Source organism: Bufo bufo, chromosome 3 (assembly GCF_905171765.1).
Source record: "Bufo bufo chromosome 3, aBufBuf1.1, whole genome shotgun sequence".
NCBI lineage: Eukaryota > Metazoa > Chordata > Amphibia > Anura > Bufonidae > Bufo > Bufo bufo.
In genome coordinates, this window is record NC_053391.1 from 27,362,522 (window position 1) to 27,382,916 (window position 20,395).

Genomic DNA, 20,395 nt, shown 5'->3' on the forward strand with positions numbered 1-20,395 from the left:
GTATGGCCCTTTAATGCATATATCTCTGACATCTTCCCACCGCTGTTTAGGATGTGGGTGTTTTGGTGTCAGTATCGTAACAATGGACCCGCAAATATAAATGGGTTCATGATATGATCTCATGTGCTTCATTTATACTCACTTGTAGTGAGCTTATTTTCAGTATATGGATACCTACGGTACCTGCTGCTTTATAAATCGCTGAATTATTCCTGCTCAAATCCTAGTGTTTTGACACTAACAGCGGTTAGTCCCCGGAGTGGGCGGCTGACATGGGGGCGGTGGTTTACTGAGGTAACCGCATGTCTAGCTCCTTGATTGGCCGTCCGGGGGATTGACTCCGCCTTTGGTAGGAGTGGCCTAGGTGACTTAATCAGCTGTTTTCGGCGCCCGCGTCACGGCCATCCTAGCGCCGACGTTGCCGCCTCCACATGTGAGAGAAGCAGCGCTGCTTGTTTGCTTGTCAGTGTTATTTGTCTATGCCCTTAGCTCCTGATGATTTGCTACAAAGAAACGCGTTGAGCATATAATGGGCGATACGTAGGCACATACAAACTGAAGCTGCTAGGTGTATGGGGCGCTGTGCCGTCCCGGGCACTGTATTATCTTTACTAGGGCGACATTACTAGGGGAGTTAATAGGATGATTTGGGGGTGAAGTTATAGCTTACACAGTGTAAGTGTACATCAACGCTTATAAAGAACACTGTATATAGCATATATAGCATAGTTTTGTCTCCTTAGTGCCCGGTCTTTATTTGTAGACGCATCACATCATAAATCATAGTATTGGTGGATGCCCTACAATCGATAGGGGTTTATTACCTTGTAAGCTATACTTTTTGGCAGAGACATCTCCTCCTTATACCCCGCATCAAGCGATAGGGGTAGGAGGATATTCTGACCAGGTTTGGTGCCAATTTGTTGCATTTATAGCTGCAGAAGGGTTAATCCTTATTGTGATTATCATTTTGTATAGTGATTCACTCTCGTTCCAATTTTTTTTTTACGTATATCAATAAAGTTCAATATTTTAAAATATATACACATACAAACGTTCTATTGTTCAGTGACAAGTGTCTAGAGGTGAACGTAATCCAATTATATCTCAATCAGTGAATCACACTATGGGAAAAGAAACGGCTTCTCTGGTGGCCAGGACAGTGGGAGCGCACATAGGCTGGTGCAAGCACGACCACCACTGATTGTTTGCATGGTGGTCGTAACCATGGAAACAAGCAGTGTATAAATTGATGGAAAAATTAATCCAGCTAGCAAATGAGGAGATATGGAGAATCACAATACATTAGTAAGTGCCTTGTATTAACTTTCTCTACTTGATAAAGGCCACTTTCTGACGTGACACAACGCTATTAAGATTCAGTGTGGAAGATGTAACATTTTTCAGTGTAAATTACAACACAATGCCAATCAGCTGCTTTTAAGGCTAAGAGAATGTTGTCATGTATACTCATGAATTATGGACATTATCTCACTGATTTACAAAACATTAGCACAGCTTCATCTAGAATATGCAGTTCAGTTTTGGGCACCAGAGTTGAAAAAGGTACAAAGAGGAGAAATAAAAGTGATAAATTTGGCAGATGCAGCACTATGAAGTGCCTTTTGCGCTGTGGCATTAGAAGAATTCTGATATCTCAGACTTTTTAGTCTAACCAGACTGTCTATTACAGTAGGTTTAAAGAGCACACCAAATGCTTGAAATAATTTATTTATTAATTTTAACTTTTCTTCATATATAACACTGCCGCCTCCACAGCTGATAGTCCATGTACATAACATGTGTTGAAAAGATATCACAAAATGGCGGTATGCATAAGATGGTGGTTTAACTGTTCAATCTTGTCATTCAACATATAATGGTGGATGTATTTCTCTCTTGAGTATCTGTACTCTCACTTTAAATTATTTAAGCACTTTATGATTTCTCTGAGAGGTATATCTGAGGTCTACTTTCTGTATTTGGTCGCAATTTGCAGTATGCAGTTAGGAGTAACTATTTGCAGATTGGTTGAGTAGGATCTGGTATGGTTGTATGCAATTTGGATTGCAATATGTAATTTGAATTTGGATTGTAAACTTTGTAGTTTGCAATTGGTGGAACTGTAAGTAAACACACATAACTGGTTCAGTATACAGTTCTAATGACTATATTAACAGTAGGAACATTATATAACTGTATTAAATACCTATTTTGGCTTCTCTGCTTCCATAAAACACAGCTCTTAGTGGAGTGAATGTCTGTTCAGCTTCTATCCTCTGGTGTAATGATTCTAGCAGGCTGTGTGTAAGGCTGGCTGTGATTGGTCAAAATTCTTGCTGTGTGTGAAGCTGGCTGTGATTGGTCAAAACTCCTTTTAACTCTATGCTTTCTGTTGTTTCTGCAGTGTCATTGAGCTTACCTTACATTATATAATAAATCTTAAGGCATTTTATCTTTTTCTGCTTCTGTGAACACAATATATAACCGTTTTATGACATCCAAACATGAAGTCACTGCAAATAACTCTGCTTTTCTTTTTAACACACAAACATAGGAACTGTATTAAGGTTATTGGCAGGTTTAGCTGTATAAACATATGAGCTATATTCGCAACCTAGGACAGGTCTTATCTGGCCAGCTACAATAAAGGTCTGGAGTATTTAGTCTCTAGAAGACATCTAAAGGAAGATATGACAAAATTGTACAAATATATGCAGTGAATGCAAGAAATATTATGAGCAGATTTCACAGGGAGGCCACCACAAAAGACCAGAGTGACCGCTCTCTGGCTGGAGGAAAAAAGTTTATGTTTACTGTTTACCTTGTGTGCTCACCACTTGAGGAGATCCTTCTACTTTAACGCATTGTTGTTCATGTTTTTTTTTATTAGCATTTTTGACCTTTGTCTGTATATAAAATAATCAGGGTTCTTTGTTTCTTTTTTCCCTTGTTCTTAAGGTGGGATTCTTGCAGGAAAGTAATAGTGAAATGATAAGTGGACTCGAAAAGCCCATATCAGTGTCGGTAAATGGTAAGAGCCTTTTATAAATTTTGTATTTTATTCTGCGTTTACTTAAAGGCTATGTACACCTTTCGTGGCCTTTTTTAAAATGATTGCAGTGTACTAATTTTGAGCTAAAGTAATTTTTTAAATTGGGCTTTATTAAAATATAGAGCCCTTTTTTCTGTACAGAGATGAAATGCTCTAGTAGCACCTTTGGATTTTCAGTCTTTTCCATCAGACCAGGAGCTGACAGTCTCCGTATCTCTGTTCTCTGACATTATAAAAACATTATAGCTAAGTCCTTATCTTACTGATACGAATGTGGCTTACATAAGTGTTTATGACCTCTCAGTAGTTTAGAGATAAGGTTTATTAGTAGAGTTGAGCGAACACCTGGATGTTCGGGTTCGAGAAGTTCGGCCGAACTTCCCGGAAATGTTCGGGTTCGGGATCCGAACCCGACACGAACTTCATCCCGAACCCGAACCCCATTGAAGTCAATGGGGACCCGAACTTTTCGGCACTAAAAAGGCTGTAAAACAGCCCAGGAAAGGGCTAGAGGGCTGCAAAAGGCAGCAAAATGTAGTTAAATCCCCTGCAAACAAATGTGGATAGGGAAATGAATTGAAATAAAAATAAAATAAATAAAAATTAACCAATATCAATTGGAGAGAGGTCCCATAGCAGAGAATCAGTCTTCATTTCATAGCAGAGAATCAGGCTTCACGTCAGCCAAAACTGGAACAGTCCATTGTCATATATTTAGGCCCCGGCACCCAGACAGAGGAGAGAGGTCCCATAACAGAGATTCAGGCTTCATGTCAGCAGAGAATCAGTCTTCATGTCATAGCAGAGAATCAGGCTTCACGTCAGCCAAAACTGGAACAGTCCATTGTCATATATTTAGGCCCCGGCACCCAGACAGAGGAGAGAGGTCCCATACCAGAGATTCAGGCTTCATGTCAGCAGAGAATCAGTCTTCATGTCATAGAAGAGAATCAGGCTTCACGTCAGCCAAAACTGGAACAGTCCATTGTCATATATTTAGGCCCCGGCACCCAGACAGAGGAGAGAGGTCCCATAGCAGAGATTCAGGCTTCATGTCAGCAGAGAATCAGTCTTCGTGTCATAGCAGAGAATCAGGCTTCACGTCAGCCAAAACTGGAACAGTCCATTGTCAGATATTTAGGCCCCGGGGTCCAGAAAGAGGAGAGAGGTCCCATAGCAGAGATTCAGGCTTCATGTCATAGCAGAGAATCATGCTTCACGTCACCCAAAACTGGAACAGTCCATTATCAGATATTTTGGCACCGGCACCCAGACAGAGGAGAGAGGTCCCATAGCAGAGATTCAGGCTTCATGTCATAGCAGAGAATCATGCTTCACGTAACCCAACACTGGAACAGGCCACTGTCAGATATTTTTAGGCCCCGGCACCCAGACAGAGGAGAGGTTCATTCAACTTTGGGTTGCCCCGCAATATAATGGTAAAATGAAAATAAAAATAGGATTGAATGAGGAAGTGCCCTGGAGTACAATAATATATGGTTAAGGGGAGGTAGTTAATATCTAATCTGCACAAGGGATGGACAGGTCCTGTGGGATCCATGCCTGGTTCATTTTTATGAACGTCAGCTTGTCCACATTGGCTGTAGACAGGCGGCTGCGTTTGTCTGTAATGACGCCCCCTGCCATGCTGAATACACGTTCAGACAAAACGCTGGCCGCCGGGCAGGCCAGCACCTCCAAGGCATAAAAGGCTAGCTCTGGCCACGTGGACAATTTGGAGACCCAGAAGTTGAATGGGGCCGAACCATCAGTCAGTACGTGGAGGGATGTGCACACTTACTGTTCCACCATGTTAGTGAAATGTTGCCTCCTGCTAACACGTTCCGTATCAGGTGGTGGTGCAGTTAGCTGTGGCGTGGTGACAAAACTTTTCCACATCTCTGCCATGCTAACCCTGCCCTCAGAGGAGCTGGCCGTGACACAGCTGCGTTGGCGACCTCTTGCTCCTCCTCTGCCTTCGCCTTGGGCTTCCACTTGTTCCCCTGTGACATTTGGGAATGCTCTCAGTAGCGCGTCTACCAACGTGCGCTTGTACTCGCGCATCTTCCTATCACGCTCCAGTGCAGGAAGTAAGGTGGGCACGTTGTCTTTGTACCGGGGATCCAGCAGGGTGGCAACCCAGTAGTCTGCACATGTTAAAATGTGGGCAACTCTGCTGTCGTTGCGCAGGCACTGCAGCATGTAGTCGCTCATGTGTGCCAGGCTGCCCAGAGGTAAGGACAAGCTGTCCTCTGTGGGAGGCGTATCGTCATCGTCCTGCGTTTCCCCCCAGCCACGCACCAGTGATGGGCCCGAGCTGCGTTGGGTGCCACCCCGCTGTGAACATGCTTTATCCTCCTCCTCCTCCACCTCCTCCTCATCCTCGTCCTCCAGTAGTGGGCCCTGTCTGGCCACATTTGTACCTGGCCTCTACTGTTGCAAAAAACCTCCCTCTGAGTCACTTCTAAGAGACTAGCCTGAAAGTGCTAAAAATGACCCCTCTTCCTCCTCCTCCTCCTCCTGGGCCACCTCCTCTTCCATCATCGCCCTAAGTGTTTTCTCAAGGAGACATAGAAGTGGTATTGTAACGCTGATAACGGCGTCATCGCCACTGGCCATGTTGGTGGAGTACTCGAAACAGCGCAACAGGGCACACAGGTCTCTCATGGAGGCCCAGTCATTGGTGGTGAAGTGGTGCTGTTCCGCAGTGCGACTGACCCGTGCGTGCTGCAGCTGAAACTCCACTATGGCCTGCTGCTGCTCGCACAGTCTGTCCAGCATGTGCAAGGTGGAGTTCCACCTGGTGGACACGTCGCATATGAGGCAGTGAGCGGTAAGGCCGAAGTTACGCTGTAGCGCAGACAGACGAGCAGCGGCAGGATGTAAACGCCGGAAGCGCACACAGACGGCCCGCACTTTATGCAGCAGCTCTGACATGTCGGGGTAGTTGTGAATGAACTTCTGCACCACCAAATTCAGCACATGCGCCAGGCAAGGGATGTGCGTCAAAACGGCTAGTCCCAGAGCTGCAACGAGATTTCGCCCATTATCGCACACCACCAGGCCGGGCTTGAGGCTCACCGGCAGCAACCACTCGTCGGTCTGTTGTTCTATACCCCGCCACAACTCCTGTGCGGTGTGGGGCCTGTGCCCCAAACATATGAGTTTCAGAATGGCCTGCTGACGTTTACCCCGGGCTGAGCTGAAGTTGGTGGTGAAGGTGTGTGGCTGACTGGATGAGCAGGTGGAAGAAGAGGAGGAGGAAGCCGAATAGGAGGAGGAGGCAACAGGAGGCAAAGAATGTTGCCCTGCGATCCTTGGCGGCGGAAGGACGTGCGCCAAACAGCTCTTCGCCTGGGGCCCAGCCGCCACTACATTTACCCAGTGTGCAGTTAGGGAGATATAGCGTCCCTGGCCGTGCTTACTGGTCCACGTATCTGTGGTTAGGTGGACCTTGCAACAGATTGCGTTGCGCAGTGCACACTTGATTTTATCGGATACTTTGTTCTGCAGGGAAGGCACGGCTCTCTTGGAGAAGTAGTGGCGGCTGGGAACCACATACTGTGGGACAGCAAGCAACATGAGCTGTTTGAAGCTGTCTGTGTCCACCAGCCTGAATGACAGCATTTTATAGGCCAGTAGTTTAGAAATACTGGCATTCAGGGCCAGGGATCGAGGGTGGCTAGGTGGGAATTTACGCTTTCTCTCAAATGTTTGTGAGATGGAGAGCTGAACGCTGCCGTGTGACATGGTTGAGATGCTTGGTGACGGAGGTGGTGGTGTTGGTGGTACATCCTCTGTTTGCTGGGCGGCAGGTGCCAACGTTCCTCCAGAGGCGGAGGAAGAGGCCGAGGCAGCAGCAGAAGAGGTAGCAGGGGGAGCCTGAGTGAGTTCCTTGTTTTTAGGGGGTGTTTACTCCACTGCAGTTCATGCTTTGCATGCAGGTGCCTGGTCATGCAGGTTGTGCTAAGGTTCAGAACGTTAATGCCTCGCTTCAGGCTCTGATGGCACAGCGTGCAAACCACTCGGGTCTTGTCGTCAGCACATTGTTTGAAGAACTGCCACGCCAGGGAACTCCTTGAAGCTGCCTTTGGGGTGCTCGGTCCCAGATGGCGGTGGCCAGTAGCAGACGGACTCTCTTGGCGGCTGGTGTTCTGCTTTTGCCCACTGCTCCCTCTTTTGCTACGCTGTTGGCTCGGTCTCACCACTGCCTCTTCCTCCGAATTCTGAAAGTCAGTGGCACGACCTTCATTCCATGTGGAGTCTAGGACCTCATCGTCCCCTGCATCGTCTTCCACCCAGTCTTCCTCCCTGACCTCCTGAGGCTCAGACAGTTTCCCTGATATGCATGGGGGTGATGTGACAGACCGATGGGCTTGGTTTTCAGACGCCATCTGTGCGCTTTCTGCAGAAGACTGGGTGGGAGATAATGTGAACGTGCTGGATCCACTGTTGGCCACCCAATTGACTAATGCCTGTACCTGCTCAGGCCTTACCATCCTTAAAACGGCATTGGGCCCCACCAAATATCGCTGTAAATTCTGGTGGCTTCTGGGACCTGAGGTAGTTGGTTCACTAGGACGTGTGGCTGTGGCAGAACGGCCACGTCCTCTCCCAGCATTAGAGGGTCCACTAACACCACCACGACCATGTCCGCGTCTGCGTCCCTTACTAGATGTTTTCCTCATTGTTACCTTTCACCACAATAAGAAAAAAATTATTTGGCCCAATGTATTGAATTCAAATTCAGGCCTTTTTTTACAGGCACCTAACACTATCTGGCTATCTATTTAGGTACCGTATTACACTAATACAGGCACAGCAGTAACGACAGATTTAGCTGAATATAAATTGTAGGCCTAGTATTTAGGCCCTGGATGACAGGTATCCCTTTTACGGACAGAATTAGACTTGGAAATGCACGGTAGCGTGTGAAGTTATTGAGAATGACCCTATCCGCACCTTCAATCTAATATACCCTTTTATGGATCGATTTAAACTTGGCCTGATACAGCAGAAAAAAATTATTTTAGGAATTGCTAAGTTGGGAATTGTATTCAACCCAGAACAAAAACTGTGCTTTGGCGGACACTAAATAATTGACCAGCCTCAGCAATAAACACAGATTTAGCTGAATATAAATTTTAGGCCTATTATTTAGGCGCTGGGTGACAGGTATACGTTTACGGACAGAATTAAACTTGGAAATGCACGGTAGCGTGTAAAGTTATTGAGGATGACACTATCCGCACCTTAACTCTAATATACCCTTTTATGGATCGATTTAAACTTGGCCTGATACAGCAGAAAAAAAATATTTAGGGAATTGCTAAGTTGGGAATTGTATTCAACCCAGAACAAAAACTGTGCTTCGGCAGACAGCAGACAGTATTACAATTGGCTAGCCACAGCTGAAACACCAGATTTAGGGTACTGCTATTTTGGCAATTGTATTTTACCCCTCAATAAAATAGCAAGCACAGCCAAGCCCCTGATGTAGGATATAGCAATAAAATAACCACACTATTGATGGTTAAATGGACTTGGTGGCAGCTTGTGCTGGCGCACCACAAGACACAAAATGGCCGCCGATCACCGAAGAAAAAAGTGACATAAAAACGCTCTGGGCAGCCTAAAAACAGTGAGCAATTAAATAGCAGCAGTTCAATGATCCACAGCTTTAGATCGATCACTGAATTAAGTGTTTTTGCTGAGTTAATCCCTGCCTAATCTCGCCCTAACAGCAGCTGCAACCTCTCCCTACAGTGATCAGAGCAGGGTGACGTGCGGCGCTACGTGACTCCAGCTTAAATAGAGGCTGGGTCACATGCTGCACTGGCCAATCACAGCCATGCCAATAGTAGGCATGGCTGTGATGGCCTCTTTGGGCAAGTAGTATGAAGCTTGTTGATTGGCTGCTTTGCAGCCTTTCAAAAAGCGCCAAGAAAGCGCCAAACACCGAACCCGGACTTTTGCAAAAATGTTCAGGTTCGGGTCCGTGTCACGGACACCCCAAAATTCGGTACGAACCCGAACTATACAGTTCGGGTTCGCTCATCCCTATTTGTTAGATGACTGGCACAAAGTGAAAATACCAGTCACATAGCTAGAAAAACAGTTAAAGGGCTTCTGTCATCAGAAAAATTGTTATGTAGATAGCTGACATTAGCGATGTGCTAATGTCAGCAGAACATAACTGTATGACATATCTCCCTGCCTGCCGCTGTTTATGCTAAATAATGATTTTATAGCTAGGTTCTTCAAAATAGCCACCTTTTGCTTTGATTACTGCTTTGCACACTCTTGGCATTCTCTTGATGAGCTTCAAGAGGTAGTCCCCTGAAATCTTTTTCACTTCACAGGTGTGCCCTGTCAGGTTTAATAAGTGGGATTTCTTGCCTTATAAATGGGGTTGGGACCATCAGTTGCGTTGAGGAGAAGTCAGGTGGATGCACAGCTTATAGTCCTACTGAATAGACTGTTAGAATTTGTATTATGGCAAGAAAAAAGTAAAGAAAATCGAGTGGCCATCATTACTTTAAGAAATGAAGGTCAGTCAGTCAGCCGAAAAATTCGGAAAACTTTTAAAGTAAGGGCTATTTGACCATGAAGGAGAGTGATGGGGTGCTGCGCCAGATGACCTGGCCTCCACAGTCACCGGACCTGAACCCAATCGAGATGGTTTGGGGTGAGCTGGACCGCAGAGTGAAGGCAAAAGTGCAACAAGTGCTAAGCATCTCTGGGATCTCCTTCAAGACTGTTGGAAGACCATTTCAGGGGACTACCTCTTGAAGCTCATCAAGAGAATGCCAAGAGTGTGCAAAGCAGTAATCAAAGCAAAAGGTGGCTACTTTGAAGAACCTAGAATATGACATATTTTCAGTTGTTTCACACTTGTTTGTTATGTATATAATTCCACATGTGTTAATTCATAGTTTTGATGCCTTCATAGTCATGAAAATAAAGAAAACTCTTTGAATGAGAAGGTGTGTCCAAACTTTTGGTCTGTACTGTATATGAGCACTAGAGTCTGGTGGGGCAGAAGGGGGCTATTTTTTTCTTTATTTGACTCTGACAGCTGGTCTCCTTGTCCCACTGCGATCGGCACACACTGGCTGGAGTTGTATGTTGAGCCGCCTACTGTATTCCCCCTCTACTTACCTGTGCTGTCAGCACCCTCTCCGTAGTTGTTACTCAGCATCGCGGCCAGCTGGAGTCAGGGGCTGGGTTGGCTGACACGGCCATACTCCTGATTGGCTGGCAGCCGGTTAGGGCCATCCCAGTGCCGGGTACATTCTGTCCACTCCCCATTAGCGTCGGTCAGCGTTCTGTTTGCAGCCATTGCCTTTCATTGAATGCTCCTGATGACACGTGGGATGAACTCCCACGCAGAAACGCGTTGAACATCTAAGTTATGCTTAGGCAGCTAGTACAACGAGCACCTAGGTTTTTCTTAGGCAGACAGCACCATTCACCATAGCTAACGCGGCTAGAAAAGCAGAATAATGCGCTAGCTGATGGGTATCTTATCGGTGGCTTATAGAACCTCATCTGTGTGCACTTGGCTGCCAAACCACTGTGGGCTGCTATAGGTACAGCACTCCGGACATTTGTCAGGCAGCCGAGGTTTCTATTTAGTGGCTATACATTGGCTGACACCTTGTAACAGAGGAATTGGTGGGGTGCAGCCTGTTTGAGGGCTAGAATTATAGACATGTCCCTCATTACATTCTGCGCCCTTAGCCTGTTGTTGGCATAATTTGCAGATATTTCTGCCCTGGTTTTAAGTGAAGGTTCACAAATAAAGCTATTTTTTTGTTTTTATTTTAACGTTATTTTCAAGCTGAGATTATAGTATACTATTTGAACGTCTACTGTTCACACTGATTTATATTGTTAGAAAGTGGAGATATTAGTGGGTTAAATGTCCAAAAAATGTCTTGTTCTTGGTCATTATTATTGTTGTTATTACTAATTATTCATTTAGTGGATCCACATTTTAATTGTATTATGCTGCACTAGTACAGTGTGATACAAAATGAACCGATGTAATCACGATCGCGAAAGGCGTTGAAGTATGAAGGCAGATTCTGTGTGAAGGTTATGCAATACCATTAGAGAGAGAGCTTTTTTCATATGAATTTACATTTTAATGACTAGGTTTTCAACCCATTTTACATAATGTTAAGAAGCAGATGTGTCACTTGAACAGATTTGGCTTAGGGCTACTACTAAGTGGGTTATTTAAGTGGCCACCCTGGTCTTCACCCCTGTACAGGGATCTTGACTTCACTGCAGGGGGACCACCAGGCCACTACCCCTTGGAGTAGTCTCTGCTCAAGTGAGGGATGACCCTCGGGCAATTTTCAAGCTCAATAGGTTTGCCCCTTTTCATTGCTTGATTCTTGAACCAGTGTAGAGCTACATTTACTGCATTGTTCATCACCAAGCGATGTGTTGTCGACTAATGTTGAATTTAGGTAACACGTGAAAGGCGCGATCATCTGACAATCAAGCATTTGGTTGTCTATCGAGTGATCAGCAGCATCTTTACCTGGGCAAATTATTGGGAACGAATGTTCGTAAGAAGGTTCACTCCTGATAACAGCCCCGATCCTTGGCCTATTTAAAAAAACATTTTAAAACACGTGTTTTTTGTTGCGCTAATGCATCTAAAATACCAACTAAATCAACCATGGAAGCACATAGATGTACAAATGGACTGTAGGCCACCGATCAGCAAATAAAATGAAAAAAACTAAAAACTATAAAACAAACGCTTGTTTGTTGGCTGATTTGTATTTTTCATTGGGGTGGAAATCGTTCCTCCCATATTCACTTTGCATTGGCTGATTCAATTGAGAGCTGTTCAATGTGTTTATTGTTGATTCCTGCTCATCCTGCCCAAAATTCGAGCAGCATAATAATGAGAGTATATTTGCCCCTGTTTACTGGTAGTACAAATTGAATTTTTAATTAAATTAAACTAATTATAAGATCCCACCACCTACAGCATTAAGGCAAATGAGCCCACCACCCAACTTGTTATTATCAAGAAACTAATTAGCAGGGTGGAAAGTGTTAGGCTTAAAGGGGTTCTCTGGGAATTAAGAAAATAAAATGACTGAAAATACTTAAATATAACTTTATTATAACTATATTCCCAAATACCTTTCATTAGTTATGATGGCTCGGCTCATTTTGTCTGGGGAGCAATCAATAGGAGAAATAAAATGGAAGCTGTTCTGTTAGTACTGTAAGAATGTACAAGGAATCATCGTAGATGATAGGTATGTGTCACCGAGGTTCCTGGACTCGGTGGAGTAAGAGTCTGGTGCTGTGGCGCGTGCCTGTAATTCTAGCTACTATGGGAGGCTTAGGCTGTTTGACACCTTGCTATCAAGTATGGCTGTAAATAGCTAATCTGGGATGGCTCTTACTGGGAGTAGTCAAAGTGCTGGGTGATTACTCCCCACGGTCCAGGCCCGGTTTTGACAGGCCTATAAAAAACAGCCAGCAGTGGGTGGATTACTCCTCTCTCACACTGGTGCTGTGTGAAACTGCTGAGATCTGAGGCCTGTGTGTGGGCTGAAAGCTGAAGACAGTGTGTCGGGCGAGCAGGCCGCCTAAAGCCTGCAGGTGGACTTTCTGAGGCTGAGCATTCAGCTGGGTGTGGATTAAACACCCAGGATCAAAGGTCAATATTTTTTCTTTATGAACTGTTTTGGGTGTGAACTAACACCAATACTGAAAATGGACTGTCATACTGTGAACCTGCAATTAGTGTGAATAAACACTGCAGTTTTTGAGTTACAAACGTGTCTTTGCCTCTATACTGCACCTGCTTGTCCTGTCTACCAGAGAGAATACCCCCAATTGGTGGAGGATGCGGGCAAAGCAGTGAGGCTGGCGTGAACGCCGATATTTTTGGTTTCTGCATTTTTTCATGCACGGTTGTATGTCAAACATTTAACTAGCTGTATTACAACCCGTGCTCCACGACAAGATGGAGGCTGTTGTGAAGGCCCTCATGGAGGCTAATCTGCAGCAGCGGGAGACAAACCTGCACCAACGCGAGGCTAATAAGCAGCAGCAAGAGACCAACCAGTTTCTTCTACAACATGTGATGGCTTTGCTGCTACAACATGTGATGGTTTTGCAGACAGCAGGAGCAACCCCGAGCGTCCACGATGCCCGGAAGGCAGTACGTGTAGCGATTCCTAAGATGACACTTGCAGACGACATCGAAACCTACCTGGCGATGTATGAGAAAGAGGCCACAAGGGAGAAGCTACCCTGAAACCAGTGGGCCGAGGTCGTTGCTCCGCTCCTGGCATCTGATTCCCAGCGGGTGTATTTCGACTTGCCGGACGATCAATCGGCCGACTACCAAAAAATAAAGGGTGAAATTTTGGCCTGACTGGGGGTGAATATGTTGGTCCGGGCCCAGCAGGTACATCCGTGGGGGTTTAAGCCTGCTGAGCCCGCAAGACCCCAATATTACCATCCTCAAACAGACGGTGTGGTTGAGAGGTTTAACAAAACAATAAAAACCTTGTTAAAAAGGGTGGTGTCTAAAGATGGGAAGGACTGGGACCATTTTCTGCCCTATCTCATGTTCGCTGTGCGAGAGGTGCCCCAGGCTTCTACTGGGTTCTCACCCTTCAAATTGCTATATGGCAGACATCCTTGCGGTTTGTTGGACATAGCCAAAGAGGCGTGGGAACAGCAACCCACTCCGCATAAAAGTGTCCTTGAGTATGTTACGATGATGCAACAGCGGATAGAGACCGTTTTGCCTCTTGTCAGGGAGCATATGGAGGCCGCTCAGCGAGCCCAGAGTCGGATCTATAATCATCTGGCTCGGGTCCGGATCTTTAACCCGGGTGATCGGGTATTGGTTCTAGTGCCGACCGTGGACAGTAAGTTCCTGGCCAGGTGGCAGGGGCACTACAATGTACGTGAAAAAATTAGAGAGGTAAATTACAAGGTACACCACTCAGGGAGGCTAAAGCTGGAGCAGGTGTACCATGTGAATTTACTCAAACCGTGGAAAAATAGGGAAAGCTGTACTGAAGACAGCCCGCGGCCAGGTTTCTAGGGGAAACGGTTTCGGCCCCTCTGTCTGAAGCAAAGGAAGTGGCTGCCACAGTAAGAATTGCTGACTGCCTCTCCGCTAAGCAGGCTCAGGAGGCCAGGGAGTTTATTAGCCGGAACACAAATGTGTTTTTTTTGGATCTCCCTGGAGGCACTTTCACAATTCGGCATGACATTGTCACTGAGCATCAGGCAAAAGTCCAGCTAAAACTATATCGGGTACCCGAGGCTTGGCGACAAGCCATCTCGGAGGAAGTGCAGATGATGCTGAGGCTAGACCTCATTCAGGAATGTAAAAGTGAGTGGGCTAGTCCTAGAGTGCTAATTCTCAATCCGGACGGGACACTCAGGTTTTGTAACGATTTCCGAAAACTAAACAAGATCTCTAAGTTCGATGCATATCCCATGCCCCGAGTCGATGAGCTAATTGAGAGGTTAGGACAAGCCTGGTATTTTTTTTTGTTTTGGACCTCACAAAAGGGTATTGGCAGGTGCCCTTAACAGAGGCTGCTAAAGAGAAACCTGCCTTCATCACACTAGAGGGGCTATATCAGTACAAGGTGTTACCCTTTGGTTTGAATGGCGCCACTTTTCAATGGTTCACGGACATTGTGCTGCGTCCACATCGTTGGTACGCTTCGGCTTAACAGGACGATATTGTCATCCACAGTACCGACTGGGAAAGTCTCCTACCCGAAGTACAGGCTGTAGTGGACTCCCTTAGGAAGGCTGGGCTAACTGCTAATTCAAAAAAATGCACAATAGGGTTAGAAGAGACTAAGTACCTGGGGTATGTCATTGGGTGCGGAGTTATCAAACCTCAAGTGAACAAAATAAAGGGGGTTCAGAATTGGCCCCAACCTGTCACCACTGGGCAAGTAAAGTCGTTCCTGGGAATGGTAGGCTATTACATGAGTTTTGTTCCCCACTTTGCTACAGTGGCCGCACCATTGATAGGGCTCTTGAAGGGACTCAGGTCGGTGATGGTTCGCTGGGATGATCGGGCGGAAGAGGCGTTCGCCGCTTTGAAGTCAGCCCTGTGTTGGTCGCTGGTTTTGGTGACGCCCGACTTAAAGCGGGAATACATAGTACAAATGTACGCCTCCAATGCAGGCATCGGTGCTGTACTGTCTCAGGTAGTTAACGGGGAGCAGCACACCGTCATCTTTCTAAGCCGCAAGCTTACCCTAGCCGAAACCAGGTACAATATAGTGGAGAGAGAGTGCCTGGCTATCAAGTGGGCACTCCAGTCTCTCTGCTGCTATTTGTTGGGGAGAAAGTTCCGCCTGGTGACTGACCACTCCCCTCTCAAGTGGATGAGCCAGGCCAAAGAGAGAAATGCCCGAGTCACTAGGTGGTTCCTGTCCTTACAGAACTTTAAGTCCTCCGTAGAACACAGAGCAGGTCGCTTGCACTGAAACGCTGATACCCTGTCCCTTAGGGTTGAACAAAGGGGGAGGTATGTAAGAATGTACAAGCAATCATCGTAGATGATAGGTATGTGTAACCAAGGTTCCTGGCCTCGGTGGAGTAAGAGCCAGGTGCTGTGGCGCGTGCCTGTAATCCTAGCTACCATGGGAGGCTTAGGCTGTTTGACACCTTGCTATCTAGTATGGCTGTAAATAGATGTAACGGGACAGCTCTTACTGGGAGTAGTCAAAGTGCTGGGTGGGTTAATACTCCCCACGGTCCAAGCCTATAAAAAACATCCAGCAGTGGGTGGATTACTCCTCTCTGACACTGGAGCTGTATAAAACTCTGCTGAGATCTGAGGCCTGTGTGTGGGCTGAAAGCTGAAGACAGTGTGTTGGCCGAGCAGGCCACCTAAAGCCTGCAGGTTGACTTTCTGAGGCTGAGCATTCAGCCGGGTGTGTATTAAACACCCAGAATCAAAGGTGAATGTTTTTTCTGTATGAACTGTTTTGGGTGTGAACTAACAGCAATACTGAAAATGGACTGTCATACTGTGAACCTGCAACTAGTGTGAATAAACACTGCAGTTTTTGAGTTACAAACGTGTCTTTGCCTCTATACTGCACCCACTTGCCCTGTCTACCAGAGTGAATCCCCACAGTACACTAAAAACCTGACCTTATCACACAGCAGTACAATTTTTTTCACAACACTGAGCTAAAGAGCTGCCTCATCCTTCTCTCCTAATTGTCAGGGATCATGATCCTAAATACAGATGACATGGTCTTTAGCTGCATCTCTGTAGGAATGGAATTTATGAGGAGACATGAAGTACAGAGAGGAGGTGTGGATGTGGCTAATGAGCAGCAGCAGTGTATGCAGTCTCCATTTCCACAGTCTGTCCTGTCTGTCCTCTCTGTACTTCATATGTCCTCATGAACTCCATTCTGACAGAGATTCAGCAGATTCAACAAGTAGGAGAAGAGGATGCGGCAGCTCTTTAGCTCAGTGTTGTGAAGTCACTTATCCTCCTGTGTGATTAGGACAGGTTTTGTGTGTACTAATAGAGCGGCGGCAAAAGAGTTGGGGGTATTGATGACGGTAAGCTTTCATGCAGCTGCTGGTAAGACAAATGAAATAATGAGATGTATAAAGAGGCATAGATGTCCATGACTAGATGCAAATTTTGTGGTTATGAGATCATTGCTCATTTTTGTAAAGGCAGTTTTAGTAGAAATCATACTCTAGGTGGCTAAACAATGAACTAGAAGAAAACTAGCTAGTTGAGCAAAATTATGGTGTTTATAAAGCTTGGGAGAATGGAAAAATCTGGAGGAGGGACATGATTCACTTTTTTGTTACCCTTATCCTAAGAGCTATGAGTGGCCCACAATGAAAGAGTGTGGGGAAATATCCTTCTAAAATATAACCTTTATATGATATACATTAAAATATACACCTGAAGATGCATCACAATACAAAAATACCTTATCCTAAGAGCCCTTTTTCACAGGCCAATGCTTGAGAATGAACGACTGTAGAAAGGTTTGTTTGCCCGATCATTGCCCTATATAAGCATTCCACCGATCATGCTTATTTGTCAGGTAAACAAGAGATGTGCTGCAAACAAGTGAACACTGAACGGGGAATTCACAATTGTGTCAACCATACTAACTATAAGTGCTTGCTCGTTTGACATTGGTGAGATGTTTAGATGATCTGATGATCAGCTAAATGACTGTATCTACGAACATTTCTTCCCATTCTTCACCCTGTTTACAAGGCTTTGTTGACTGTATATTGATATATGGCTTATTTTACAGATTTATCATATAAAAATGTCAAAATATAAATTATTTGTGTCCTATTCCAGGTGAAGACTGTATGAGAGGCTTCCATGAACGTCTCCTTTTATCTTCCTCGTATGAAGTAGACACAGATTCACAGACTGACAAATCTACAATTAGACATCGAATGGGAATTTTTTTTGTGTGTTCTGAATGTGGAAAGCAGTTTAAAAAGAAATGTAATCTTTCCACGCATGAAAGAATTCACATTGATGAAAGGCCATTTACATGTACAGAATGTGGGAAATCTTTTAGTCAGAAATCAAGTCTTGTGACACATCAGAGGATTCACACAGGAGAGAAGCCGTTTTCATGTTCAGAATGTGGGAAATGTTTTACTAGGAAATGTTATCTTGTTGGACATAAGACCACTCACACAGGAGAGAAGCCATTTTCATGTTCAGAATGTGGGAAAAGTTTTAGGCAGAAGTTTAGTCTTGTTGAACATCTGAGAATTCACACAGGAGTGAAACCAAATTCATGTTCAGAATGTGGGAAATGTTTTAGCCAGAGATCAACTCTCATGGAACATTTCAAAATTCACACAAAGGAAAAGCCATATGCATGTTCAGAATGTGGAAAATGTTTTAATTATAAAGCAGATCTTCTAAAACATCTAAGAACTCACACAGGGGAAAAGCCAAATTTATGTTCAGAATGTGGGAAATGTTTTAGTCACAAATCAAGTCTTGTAGAACATTTGAGAACTCACACAGGAGAGAAGCCATATTCCTGTACAGTATGTGGGAAATGTGTTAACCATAAATCAGATCTTGTGAAACATCTAAGAGTTCACACAGGGGAAAAGCCATTTTCATGCTCAGAATGTGGGCAATGTTTTAGCCAGAGATCAAGTCTTGGAGAACATCAGAGAACTCACACAGGAGAGAAACCATTTTTATGTACAGAATGTGGGAAATCTTTTAGTCACAAATCAAGTCTTGTGAAACATCTTAGAACTCACACAGGAGAGAAGCCATAGCCGTGTACAGTATGTGGGAAATGTTATATAACCATAAAACAAGGGAGAAGCCATTTTCATGTCCTGAATGTGGCAAGGGTTTTATTCAGAAATGACATGTTGTGGAACATCTGCAAACTCATGCAGGGGAGAAGCCACATTCATGTTCAGAATGTGGAAAGTGTTTTAGTCACAAATCGGCGCTTGTTGAACATCAAAGAATTCACATAGGTGACAAACTACGTATATTCATGTATAATATGTGGTAAATGTTTTAGACAGAAATCATCTCTTATGGCACATCAGAGAGTTCACTTGAGTAAGAAGCCATTTTAATGTTCAGATTGTATAAAAGATGGCAGGTTTGGAGCTTCGCTGTAGGACCTGCAGCCTCAAGATGCCTTCTGAACACGACCATACTTGTCCACACTTTGTATGCGGTATTGCAGTTCTCCCCATTCACTTGGGTAAAGCCAAGCTTTAATATCAGACACAACCCATGGACAGGCCTGGTGCAGTTCCTAAAAACAAGCCGTCATGTTTTTCCCATTCTTTACAACCCCTGTAACCCTTTCCCACATGATGACAGACATGTAGGTCATAGAATGCCTTCATTTAGTGTACCATAACATACATGATGATCACATGGGTTCATGTGCTGTGTGAGAACCACAGGAGTCTCATTCCGGGAACCCTTTGATCCCAGCTGTTTAACTTCTTGTAAGCCACAGTTAATGGAGACTGCAGTATCAAGTTAGTTTAACAGAGGGAAGGGGCTCCCATTGCTGGGTACTGAGAGGTTGCTATATAAGTGGTGGGTGTAACAATCGCCTCCTATTAGGACCTATATACATCCATGGCCTAAAAGGCGTCCTTCTGCAGAGCATTGGCAGCCAAGCAAAAAACACTACACCAGATGTTTAGTATATTATTTATTTGATCAAAGGATTTCAGATATGGGTCTGCTTATGTGACTAATTTAATATTGTTTTTAAATGTAAAAAAAATCCACTAAAGAAATCACAATTAATTTAGTTTAATTGAAAAGTATGTTTTAGAATTGAGGGAAAACAACTACAAAAAATAGCTAAAAGTTCGCAAGGTGAATGTATTTTTTATCCAGCAAGGTGAACAAAAAACAGCATTGCTATTTGCCTTTCAAAAAGCAGAATAAAAAGTAATCAAAAGGACGTATGTTCCCCAGTAGGGCACCAATAAAACCTAAGGATTGTCCTGCAAAAAACATTATGCAAAAGTAGCAAAATATAAAAAAAATGCATACTGTAAATTTGGTATAATTGTAATTGACCCACAGAATAAATCTAGAACAGTGAATGTCTTAAAATTTAAAAGCTAACTTTTCTGTTTCCCCCAGCATAATTAATAAAACTTTAAGTAAGTTACAAGTACCCCAAATGTTTATATTTGTTATACACCAGGATTTGGGGGGTTCTATGTCGCCTTGGGGAGAGTGTATTATTCAACACAAGGAGACTTATAGGCTATACATGCTACTCTAGAATTCTGGGTAGAAAGGGACGCAAATGAGCTCTTAACAAGCTCTGCCTCTAATGCCACCTGACGTAAGGCAGCTATCTTATAAGTCAATGTTCAACCCTTTAACTTGTCCTTGAGACATGACTTGGATATAAATAAGCCTGCATCTCAGTGCAGAGCAGAGAGTACTGGCTTAACTGGGTGAGAGGCCATGTTTATTATCCTAGTTTAAGGGTTAAACATTGACTTATAGGATAGCTGCCTTACGTCTGGTGGGATTAGAGGCAGAGCTTGCTAAGAGCTCATTTGTATCCATTTCTATAAACCAGGAGTGGAGTCTACACAGACATAAGGTATAATGGAAAGATTATCACTTGTTCTTTTGTTTTTGAACTAGGTGTGAACTACACTGCGTGCAGAATTATTAGGCAAATGAGTATTTTGACCACATCATCCTCTTTATGCATGTTGTCTTACTCCAAGCTGTATAGGCTCGAAAGCCTACTACCAATTAAGCATATTAGG

General features: G+C 44.4%; 2 protein-coding genes across 7 annotated transcripts in view; one reads left to right on the plus strand and one right to left on the minus strand.

Moving 5' to 3' along the window:
• Positions 1 to 20,395, minus strand: part of LOC120994421 (zinc finger protein OZF-like) — a 391,027-nt gene that overhangs the window by 56,577 nt on the left and 314,055 nt on the right. The gene's annotated exons all lie outside the window — the stretch shown is intronic.
• The window catches only part of LOC120994424 (zinc finger protein 501-like), a 119,531-nt gene that overhangs the window by 22,517 nt on the left and 76,619 nt on the right, over positions 1 to 20,395 (plus strand). Inside the window, exons 6-7 of one of the 3 annotated variants that reach the window (XM_040422981.1) lie at positions 2,962 to 3,034; positions 17,439 to 19,330. The exons of the other annotated variants lie outside the window; for them this stretch is intronic. Of the exons in view, the coding sequence (XP_040278915.1) occupies positions 2,962 to 3,034; positions 17,439 to 18,394 (1,029 nt within the window). The 3' untranslated portion in view covers positions 18,395 to 19,330. Of the gene's footprint in view, positions 1 to 2,961; positions 3,035 to 17,438; positions 19,331 to 20,395 lie in introns of those variants that run through there. 3 annotated transcript variants of the gene reach the window in all.